At 39.5% G+C, this 12,036-nt stretch overlaps 1 protein-coding gene across 1 annotated transcript in view; it reads right to left on the bottom strand.

Annotated features, from left to right (window-relative positions):
- The window catches only part of FAM227B (family with sequence similarity 227 member B), a 287,158-nt gene that overhangs the window by 1,766 nt on the left and 273,356 nt on the right, over window positions 1-12,036 (bottom strand). The window contains exons 14-15 of the mRNA XM_032297820.1: window positions 10,885-10,962; window positions 7,148-7,217 (exon numbers count right to left, since the gene is read on the bottom strand). Coding sequence (XP_032153711.1) covers window positions 7,148-7,217; window positions 10,885-10,962 — 148 coding nt within the window. The remainder of the gene's footprint in view (window positions 1-7,147; window positions 7,218-10,884; window positions 10,963-12,036) is intronic.

Raw genomic sequence — 12,036 nt, 5'->3', positions numbered from 1 at the left:
AACCTAATCTGTGCTTGATCAGTGTACCTGAATGTGACAGGGAGAATGAATCCAAGTTGGAAAACACTCTTCAAGATATTATCCAAGAGAACTTTCCCAACCTAACAAGGCAGGCCAACATTCAAATCCAGGAAATACAGAGGACACCACAAAGACATTCCTCAAGAAGAGCAACCCCAAGGCACACAGTTGTCAGATTCACCAGGGTTGAAATGAAGGAAAAAATCCTAAGGGCAGCCAGAGAGAAAGGTCGAGTCATCCACAAAGGAAAGACCATCAGAGACACAGCAGATCTCTCGGCAGAAACCCTACAAGCAAGAAGGGAGTCAGGGCCAATGTTCAACATCCTTAAAGAAAAGAACTTTCAACCCAGAATTTCATATCCAGCCAAATTAAGCTTCATAAGTGAAGGAGAAATAAAATCCTTTAGGGACAAGCAATTGCTGAGAGATTTCGTCACTTATAAGACCTGCCTTACAGGAGCTACTGAATGAAGTAGTAAACATGGAAAGGAACAACCAGTACCAGCCACCGCAAAAATGTACCAAATGGTAAAGAATAATGACACAATGAAGGAGCCACAACAATTAATGGGCAAAACAACTAGCCAGTAACAAAATGGCAGGATCAAATGAAAACATAACAATATTAATGTTGCCGGGCGCAGTGGCTCACGCCTGTAATCCCAGCACTTTGGGAGGCCGAGGCGGGTGGATCACGAGGTCAAGAGATCGAGACCATCCTGGTCAACATGGTGAAACCCCGTCTCTACTAAAAATACAAAAAAAAAAATCAGCTGGACATGGTGGCGTGTGCCTGTAATCCCAGCTACTCAGGAGGCTGAGGCAGGAGGATTGCCTGAACCCAGGAGGCGGAGGTTGCAGTGAGCCGAGATCGCGCCATTGCACTCCAGCCTGGGTAACAAGAGCGAAACTCCATCTCAAAAAAAAAAAAAAACAAAACAATATTAATGTTGAGTGTAAATGGCCTAAATGCCCCAATCAAAAGACACAGTCTGGCAAACTGGATAAAAAGTCAAGACCCATCAATGTGCTATATTCAGGAGACCCATCTCACATGCAAAGACTCACAAAGACTCAAAATAAAGGGATGCAAGAAGATTTACCAAGCAAATGGAGAGCAAAAAAAGCAGGGGTAGCAATCCTAGTCTCTGATAAAACGGACAAGGAAAGATCTGAAATCGACACCCTATCATCAATATTGAAAGAGCTAGAGGAGCAAGATCAACAAAACTCAAAAGTAAGCAGAAGACAAGAAATAACTAAGATCAGATAACTGAAGGAGAGAGAGACACAAAAAAAAAAAAAACTTCAAAAAAAATCAATAAATCCAGGAGCTGGTTTTTTGAAAAGATCAACAAAACAGACTGATAGCTAGACTAATAAAAAAGAAAAGAGAGAAGAATTGAATAGATGCTATAAAAAATGATAAGGGGAGATCACCACCGATTCCTCGAAAATACAAACTACCATCAGAGATCACTACAAACAACTCTATGCACATAAACTAGTAAATCTGGAAGAAATGGATAAATGCTGGGACACTTGCACACTCCCAAGACTAAGCCAAGAAGAAGTTGAAACCCTGAATAGACCAATAACAAGGTCTGAAGTTGAGGCAGCAATTAATAGCCTACTGACCAAAAAAAGTCCAGGTCCAGGTGGGTTAACAACTGAATTCTACCAGACATAAGAGGAGCTGGTACCATTCCTGCTGAAACTATTCCAAACAATACAAAAAGAGGGAATCCTCCCTAACTCTTTCTATAAGACCAACATCATCCTGATACCAAAATCTGGCAGAGACACAACTAAAAAAGAAAACTACAGACCAATATCCATGATGAACATTGGGCAAAAATCTTCAATAAAATACTGGCAAACCAAATCCAACAGCACATCAAAAACCTTATCCACCATGATCAAGTAGGCTTCATACTGGGGATGCAAGGCTGGTTCAACATATGCAAATCTATAAACGTAATTCATCACATAAACAGAACCAAACACAAAAACCACATGATTATCTCAAGAGATGCAGAGACTGCCTTTGACAAAATCAACAACTCTTTATGCTAAAAACTCTCAATAAACTAGGTATTGATGGGACGTACCTCAAAATAATAAAAGCTATTTATGACAAACCCACAGCCAATATCATACTGAATGGGCAAAAAATGGAAGCATTCCCTTTAAAAACTGGCACTAGACAAGGAAGCCCTCTCTCATCACTCCTATTCAATACAGTATTGGAAGTTCTAGCCAGAGCAATTAGGCAAGAAAAAGAAATAAAGGGCATTCAATTAGGAAAAGAAGAAGTCAAATTGTCCCTATTTGCAGATTACATGATTGTATATTTAGAAGACCCCATCGTCTCAGCCCAAAACCTCCTTAAGCTGATAAGCAACTTCAGCAAAGTCTCAGGACACAAAATCAATGTGCAGAAATCACAAGCATGCCTATACACCAGTAACAGACAAACAGCCAGCCAAATCATGAGTGAACTCCAATTCACAATTGCTACAAAGATAACAAAATACCTAGGAATACAACTGACAAAGGAGGTAAAAGATCTCTTCAAGGAGAACTACAAACCACTGCTCAAAGAAATAAGAGAGGATGCAAACATATGGAAAAACATTCCATGCTCATGGTTAGGAAGAATCAATATTGTGAAAATGGCCACACTGCCCAAAGTGATTTATATATTCAATGCTATCCCCATCAAGCTACCATTGACCTTCTTCACAGAACTGGAAAAACCACTTTAAAATTCATATGGAACCAAAAGAGAGCCCACATAGCCCAGACAATCCTAAGCAAAAAGAACAAAGCTGGAGGCATCATGCTACCTGACTTCAAACTATACTACAAGGCTACAGTAATCAAAACAGCATGGTACTGGTACCAAAACAGAGATATAGACCAGTGGAACAGAACAGAGGCCTAAGAAGCAATGCCACAAATCTACAACCATCTGGTCTTTGAGAAACCGGACAAAAACAAGCAATAGGGAAAGGATTCCCTGTTTAATAAATGGCATTGGGAAAACTGGCTAGCCATATGCAGGAAGCTGAAACTGGACCCCTTCCTTACACCTTATACAAAAATTAATTCCATATGGATTAAAGATTTAAACATAAGAAGTAACACCATAAAAACCCTAGAAGAAAACCTAGGCAAAACCATTCAGGACATAGGCATAGGCAAGGACTTCATGACTAAAACACCAAAAGCACTGGCAACAAAAGCCAAAATAGACAAATGGGACCTAATTAAACTTAAGAGCTTCTGCACAGCAAAAGAAGCAATCATTAGAGTTAACTGGCAACCAAAAAATTTTCGCAACCCACCCATCAGACAAAGGGTTAATAGCCAGAATCTACAAAGAACTAAAGCAGATTTACAAGAAAAAAGCAAACAAATCCATTCAAAAGTGGGTGAAGGATATGAACACTTTTTAAAGAACACTTTTTAAAAGAAGACAAATATGCGGCCAAGAAACATGAAAAAATGCTCATCATCATTGGTCATTAGAGAAATGCAAATCAAAACCACATTGAGATGCCATCTCACACCAGTTAGAATGGCCATGATTGAAAAATCTGGAGACAAGAGATGCTGGAGAGGATGTGGAGAAAGAGGAACACTTTTACACTGTTGGTGCAAGTGCAAATTAGTTCAGCCATTGTGGAAGACAGTGTGGCAATTCCTCAAGGACCTAGAAATAGAAATTCCATTTGACCCAGCAATCCCATTAATGGGTATATACCCAAAGGATTAGAAATCATTCTATCATAAAGACACATGCACACAGATGTTCGCTGCAGCACTGTTTATGATAGCAAAGACCTGGAAGCAACCCAAATGCCCATCGATGATAGACTGGACAAAAAAATGGTGGCATATATACACCATGGAATACTATGCAGCCATAAAAAATGATGAGTTCCTGTCCTTTGTAGAGACATGGATGAACGTAGAAACCATCATTCTCAGCAAACTGACATAGAACAGAAAACCAAACACTGAATGTTTTCATTCATAGGTGGGTGATGAACAATGAGAACACTTGGGCACAGGGAAGGGAACAACATTCACAGGACTAGGTCGGGGGATAGAGGGGAGGGGAGGGTGGAGACAATGGGGGGAGGGGGACAGGGAGGATGGGGAGGGATAACACTGGGATAAATGCCTGATGTAGGTGACCAGGGGGTGGCGGGGGTGATGGGTGGTGGGATGGAGACAGCAAACCACTATAGCATGTGTGTACCATGGAACAATCCTGCAGGATGCAGGTCATGCACATGTACCCCAGAGCCCAAATACAAATAAAAATAAATAAATAAAGAATTATCTGAATGATAATTCAGTTTGTTCATAGAACTTACTTTATTCTCATTCTTTTTCGACTACTTTTTCTCAAATATCTCTCTAATCCAAGAGAGGCTTCTGAGAATTCCCACACATTCTTTATATTCCTTTTCTGTGTGTTTACCAAAGCTTGTTTGTATATATGTACCTCAGTGTAAGGCAGGTATGCAGGTGTGTGGGTGAGAGTGACTATGAAAAGACTTAATGAATCCTGGGATTTGTAATGGTATTGATGGGTGCCTCTGTGTGTATATCAAGAGTAGGCAGAAATGTTTGGCCAGTGATGGCAAATTACTGGCTTCCTCTTGTGGACAGAATACAGGAAGCACTTTCTGAATTACACAATGATTTGGACCAAAATATTTTGCTGAAATACTCAGATAAGTGAGATAGCAATGGTTTTATGGAATGAATTATCCAGAAAATTATCACAATTACTTATTATTCTGTGATTTTATTAGCTCATTAATGTTTAACTCACAGATTGGGTATCACTATCTAGGATCTCAGTTTAAGGGAGGCCTGCACAAAGCTGATTGTATTTCTTGAAAGATAATAGTCATATATAGAATAATAGGAAAGCCAATATTCTATTTTAAAATAAACTTCTGGTGCATTTTCATTCTTAGCAGAAAGGTAAATGCCTGAGAAAGCTCGAGTCAAACTTGTTAAAAGAATTTTGAGTTCTATAAACCCTAAAATCCAAAACCTGTATTTATTTAAATGTATAATCTTCTATTTTTTTTTTTTAACACCGTGCCATTTTCCACAAAGGATTTGTGGTTGGGATATAATTCTTTAAATATACCTGGATCGGTGTTTAAAAAAAAGGCACTTGTCATTGCTTTGCTCTTCCATTTAAAATTTTTACCATGGGATTTCTTCTTTGCACAAGGTGAGTAAAAATTTCCAATGTGCACTCTTTTTTGGTGGAAACACATGATCATTCTAAGTGAGGGATCTATCCTATATTTGTTTTGATTTGTCTCTTGAAAAAAAGAACTATGTTTCAGTCCTACCATCACCATGTGGTATTCTAGACATTATGAGAGATGCTAAACTCACCTGGAAGGGATAGGGCCAGGGGTATTAGAAAAAAGATCATGCCGTAAATGGACTTTGAGCATGGCCCTAAAGAATGAATAGAGTTTAAAAGCTGTGGAGTGCATGCTGCAGATGAGCAAAGCCTATGGGTATAGGCAAACATGGTGCATGTAGGAGGTTCAGTGAGAGTGAAGGGTTTGCTTTGCTATGTGGTGAAGAATAAGATTGGCTACAGTGGCTGGAGCTAGATTTTGAAGACTCATATCGAGGCAGCATTTAGATCAGGGGTTATAGCCCAGCAGCCCATGGGCCACATCTGGTTTGCAGGTGTACAGAGTTTGGCCCGCAGAATGACTAAAAACTTGGGCTTCAAATGAGAAGAATATACAGAAGAATCTGGATTACTGAATGGTGGAATATCTGAGACTACCTGTCCTACATTTCTGCAGGGCATCAATGAACTAGGGCTGAGATAGTAGCTACCTTGTTAGATGAGGCACGGCTTTCCAGTGCACTACAGTTTCCACAGCTGTTTGTATAATAGTTCCCCTGGTACTCAAATCATTTACCACTTACCAGTTGAGGTCATTTGTACTTTATCAGCACACTTGCACTCTTGTTTTTGTATTCTAATTAGGTATTTCTCTGTGTCCACGTTCCTATCAATAGTAGGGAAGAAAGAAGATAGACCCCCCCCAAAAAAAGGGAAAATGAACATTTTTTTTTGTGAGTGGATGTAAAAAAATCATCCTTAGCTGGGAGTGGTGGCATGTGCCTGCAGTCCCAGCTACTTGGGAGGCTGAGGCAGGAGGATCACTTGAGCTGAGGAGTTCAAGGCTGCAGACTGCAGCACTCTAGCCTGGGTGACAGGCGATAGAGTAAGACCCCGTTTCAACAAGAAAAATAGTCCTGTTTGCTTATTATATTGTCCTGTTGGTATATTATATAACACCCAGGTGTTTCACTACTTTCTATCACTTTTCTGGCCCATGTAGGAATTTGATTTGACCCATTTTTGACATTATACCAGCAATCCTCAATGGGATTGCTCTAGATTTTTGAGTGGAAGCCTTGACATGCTGAAACTAAAAGGCTCTCGTCTATTCCTGACCTCCAATTGTCCAACCTTCAGACTTATTGTACACTAGTCACTACATGTTCTTATCTGTTGGGAGGGAAGAGGCCCTTCAGACTTAACAATACTGCCCACAGGTAAAGAGATGCAAAAGAGAAGTTGACAAGGAAAATCAGAAAGATAAAACAGGCTCCTTCTTTTCTTTCTCATACTTGAGTCCTGTTTAGAACCTTATCATACTCTGCCTGTGTTTTCATTAGTTGAGGGCAGGGACTATTCATCTAACACAGCTGATGGTATGCAATATGATTTTGTTGAATTATTAATGAAAAACAAAATACAACTTCAAACATCAGCGATTAGTTTGTAATTCTAACTGCATTTGAGCTTTTCAGTTGCATAAACTGTTCCTGGTCAGAAGCTTGAAATGGGGAAAATAAACATGAATTGTCACTAAATATGTAAAACAGAGATTATCTTACATGTGCATGTAGATGATTAAATGACAAGAATGTAGTCTCTTCTGCCACTGTAATTTGGGTGTGCCACAATATATTGCTTATGAAATATTGTCTAGTCTATATAAGAGAAGCTAGAGAGAGAATTCTCAATTATTTTCAGAAAGAAAACATACCAGTTTATGTAGGAACTTCTCAAAGTCATGTTTAACTTCATCAGGTTTCTTGGTAGCCTTTGCTTGGAGTCTAATCATGGAATAAAGAAAATCAATAACCAAACTAATTGTCCTTATACTGACACCACCTAATAGCCAACATTTATTAAGAATTTAATATGTGAGGCATTTGCCAAGCACTTTACATATATAAATTCAATTACTCTTAAAACTTCTGAAGCACATACTACTATTATCCTATTTTATAAATGAGGAAACAGGCTCAGATAGGTTCAGACACCTGCTCCTGCTGCCCGTGCGTGCGTGTGCGTGTGCGCGCGCACACACACACACACACACACACACACACAGACACACCAGTCATACACCTAGCAAGGAGAGAGTTTGAACCCAAGCACTGTGACTCAAGCCCTCAATTCCACCCACTGTGTGTGGTTCTCGTCCCAGCAATGGTACATCCTCTTCAGTTAGATTGTTCACACAGTATCGCTTTAACTGATTCCGCTCATGAGGCTCTAGCTCAGACTTTAAGGAGTGACAGTCGGGAGAGAAGAGTAAAAGAGACTGACAAGGGAGAGATACAGGAAAGAAAGAGAGGGAGATGGAAAAGGCCACTGGGTGAGAGTACTTGCTAGACTGTAAGCTCATTGCAAGCAGGGATCCAGGAATCTCATGGTTTCTGTCACCAAGTATTCATTCAAGAAATATTTATGAAGGACTTTAATGATTGAATTCAGGAAGCAGCAGGAACCTTTCCAGAGATCTAAGAATAAGGGGAGAAGCAATGGTAGGCTAGGCAAGGAAGGATAGCAACTTGAAACTAGAAGAAATATTAGTAAAAGTAACACAGATGAGAGAAAGAGAAGCAGAATAAAAGATATATAAGGCTATTAATTTCACTGGAAATTTTCAAGTATTTAAAAACTATTTTTTCCATGAAATTGGCAGGAAGTAAAATTTTCTGAAAATCCCAAATACACTTTGTTGAGGCAGAAAGTTTAGATGCGCTAACCCCTTGCAAGGCCTATTTGAGGATTCTTCAGCATTTAGACTCGGCTACCTCTGAAGGCAGAGTGGGATTACTCAGTCGAGGTTCTCTTACATTTGTGCTCTGTGACTGACACATGTCCCCTCACTCATTCTCTCTCTGCTTATTTTGTCTTTCAAGCTGGATTTTCTTCTCACTTACTGCTCTTCAGGTCTCACATTTTTCCTTCCATGCTTATCTAAAATCTGGCTCTTATAGTGCCATTTCTCAGTAACACCTTCTTAGAATCTCCTTGAGCTGCACATTACTCTCAGAATCTGTCTCATCTCACTTAGTTAAAATCACTCCCTCTTCCAAGTCACTCTTTTAATTTACAATCTACCCTCTTAAAAAATAACAGTTTTATTGAGATATATGTTACATATCATAAAATTCATCCTTTAAAATGTACAGTTCAGTGGTTTTAGTATATTCATGAAGTTTTATATCATCACAAATCCTTCCTCTTTCTGATTGCCTTTCCTCTCAAGAATATCTCTTCTGAAGATTACAAATGGAAGCTCATACACTGTGCCTATAACTTTAACAAGCACATGGGATTTATATATCCAAATATGTATTTTTTCAACAATGTGTCATTGCATTAAACATATTTGAACACTTCTTGTGAGTTACTCTGAGAATTGCCCTACATTCTTCTGTGTATTCTCAGTGGTGAAAACTCTGGTCCACATTTGATTTTTGGAAACTTGTAACACTCACCCAGAATGGAACCTTATAACAGGTGTTGTGAAGCAGAAAACTGGGTGGTGAAGTTTTTGGTGAAAAGTGAGATAAGATCCTAAAGCAGTGGGTTGATTTTTCTCATGTGCCTGGAAAACTAGCTTTGTAAGTTCTAAAATAGTATTGAGAAGTATGAACTGTGACTGCACAAAGCTATAGTCTCCCTAGGGGGGCTTCTTTGAAGGGCTGGACTTGTCTGATAATTCTTTTTTTTTTTATTATACTTTAAGATCTGGGGTACATGTGCAGAACATGCAGGTTTGTTACATAGGTAAGTCTGATACTTCTTATTCTGCATGTGCTTGCGGGTGTGTTGGAAGTAGTATTACTATAAAGTAATCTCAATATAGGTTTTCTTATAATTTCTTAAATAAATGAGCCCAATTTTTCTTGCTTCATTGAGGAAAAATGTCTGTATGCAAAGGGGAAACAGCAGAGGAAGAAGAGAAATAAAAAACTAGCCCAAGAGAGACCAGCTAAATCGGTTGTTTTTCTAGTTTACAACTTCCATAGGATGGGGCAGGCTTATAGGTTTATTTTCAAAAGGGCTTGAACTTGAGTCCTATGGCTGGAGGAGTAAAAACAGATGATGATAATGTTTAGCAATTAAGTAAATTAGCAGAGTAAATGATTTTGTGATTAAAGGAAGTTAAAATTACTCCAGATTAAGTGTTAACTAGAAAACCTTTTTGCAGTTTTGTGGTTTTATGTAACACATCTCTTCAACTAAAGATGATCTTAAGCACTACAAAATTGAATAAGAGACAAACCTATCAAGCTCCTTGTCAATTCTTTCCTGCTGCCGTTTTAGATGTTTTATTTCTTCATTAATTCTATGCTTTTCCCTATAAAGTCAAAGTTGGAAGTTAAATTTTAAAATAATGCAGGCGTTACTAATTGGGAAAGAAGAAATCAACAATTTACTGACATACACGTGTTAGTAAAAGCCCTCTACAAGCCAATTCATTCCCTTCCTATGCACTATTTAGTGTCAAGAATCCCCCAGCACATTCCCTCTTACAAACAGTGCTGAAGGTATCACCCACCACACTTGAGCACAGCTGGACTCCACCTTCTGCTACCACAGGGGCCCTCTAGAAAAGTGTCCATCCGTGTTATTTCCACTAAGCACAGGAAGTCTAAGGGGTATGTGTGTGTGTATGTGCACATACGTGTGTGGGTGGGTGGGCAAGAGAGAAGGGAATGGGGACCCTTGGAAAGCAGGGGTGCAGGCTTTGAGATCTGCCTGCTGGACAGGACGTAACTGGTGGTCCTCCATTACCTCTCTTGGATGTCCTCCTTAAACAGCGGGAAGCACCTAAAAGGGAGGATCATCCTCCCCTCAAAGGCAATACAATCTCAAGGCAGTAACCTTGATAGCATGGATAGAAGCACTGGACCCTCCCAATTTGTTCTTGTAAAAATTGATGGATATTCTCTCATTAACCCATTCCTGGCTTCCTAGGACAGAAGATTACCATAAATGACCACAAGCAATCATTTAAATTAAGTACAAATAACTGAAAATGTTCCCCCAAGAAAACATTTCAGGAAGGACTTTCCTGTCGTGGTTTCCTGCTTGACTCCACCCCAGCGGCCACCCCAGCTCCAGGGAACTCCTTCCACTGCAGGCAACCTTTCTGCTAGTCTTCCAGGGCTTATCTTTGTAAATGGACAATACTCAAATCTCCATTCCCTGAAGCTCCTGCCTTTTCATGTTGGGGTGCACCCCTCCAGTCACACCAAGAAAAGCTTTCTTCCTTTTTTCTGTTTCTCTCATTTGCCATGGCTCCATGATTACAACATATACCTTTGACACTTACCTGAAAAGAATCTCAGTCTATAGGATGCTCAGACATGACTCCTCATCATTAAAATAAGGAACTTAGTTTAGATGATTTCTCTGATTGTTTCCAGCAATAAAAAGTATTATTTTATATTTAACAATAGTATGGCATCAACTTACATCCTAAAATCCTTTCGGTTCCTTGCAAATTGTCTTTTTGCCTCTTTTATAATATCACGATATGTTGGAGCAGGTAGTGTGCTAGGCTTATTATTAAGGAACGATTTTCAATTAGGAACATTTGGGAAGTAAATAGTACCCTTCACAGAGGAACCAATGGGACCGTGCGACCTTGGCTTCCCAATCATAAAGAATCTCAAGTATAAACATGAATATTATGTCTGAAGTCACACTCAGAGGACTGAAAGGAGACAACACCACTTTAAAAGTGTGTCCCATTATCTCAACCACAACAACCATAGGGCATTTAATAGTATGATAAATCCTGTAATTATCTTTTATGTGTGTGTTTGTTTTAAAAGCAGCAACTTGTTAAATGTAAATATTAAAAATTACCAAAATTCATTTAATTATATATTTACTTTTCTGAGATAGGGTCTTACTTTGTCACCCAGGCTGGAGTGTGGCAGCATGGTCATAGTTCACTGTGGCCTCAAACTCCTGGGCACAAAGGATCCTCCTGCCTCAGCTTCCTGAGTAGTAGACAGGATCTTGCTACCTTGCCCAGACTGGTCTTGAACTTCAAACTCCTGGGCTCAAGCAATCCTCCTGCCTTGGCCTCCCAAAGTATGGGGATTACAGGTGTCAGCTGCCACACCCAGCTTTCATTTTTACATATATTGAGAACCTTAAAGACTCTTCTAAGAGGCTTTGGAGGTAGCTGGCAGCATGTGGGCTGCCGCAGTTAGCTTGGCTTCTGCTATCTTCCCAGAAGAAAGATGGTAATCAGAATGTCCAAGTATGCTGTTAATGAAAGTGGGTTCTTGTTTGTTTTGGGCACAGCCTGAGGATATGTCTTAACCTTGGCCTTAACCCATGCCTGATCTGGCAAAGTAGGCGCTTCCCTTTTGAAGTGGGAATTGGCCAATACTGGCCAATATTAACAAGAAGACAGCTCCTCAACTTGTGTTAAAAGAAGACCTTAGCCTTGGTATTACACTAGGAGCTCTTAAACATCTGCCATCAATAAGATATAGGGGATGAACTGTCCTCCCTTACAGCCCCAATCTCATTGTGAAACAAATTTCAGTATTACCGCTTTCTCTGAATATAGTTTGCCCATTTTTAAAAAATCTTTTTTTCTATTACAGG

Source organism: Sapajus apella, unplaced genomic scaffold (genome assembly GCF_009761245.1).
Source record: "Sapajus apella isolate SASKATOON/1434 unplaced genomic scaffold, GSC_monkey_1.0 scaffold37, whole genome shotgun sequence".
NCBI lineage: Eukaryota > Metazoa > Chordata > Mammalia > Primates > Cebidae > Sapajus > Sapajus apella.
Note: the sequence above shows the minus strand (reverse complement) of the source record. Positions and strands in the feature narration are given on the sequence as shown.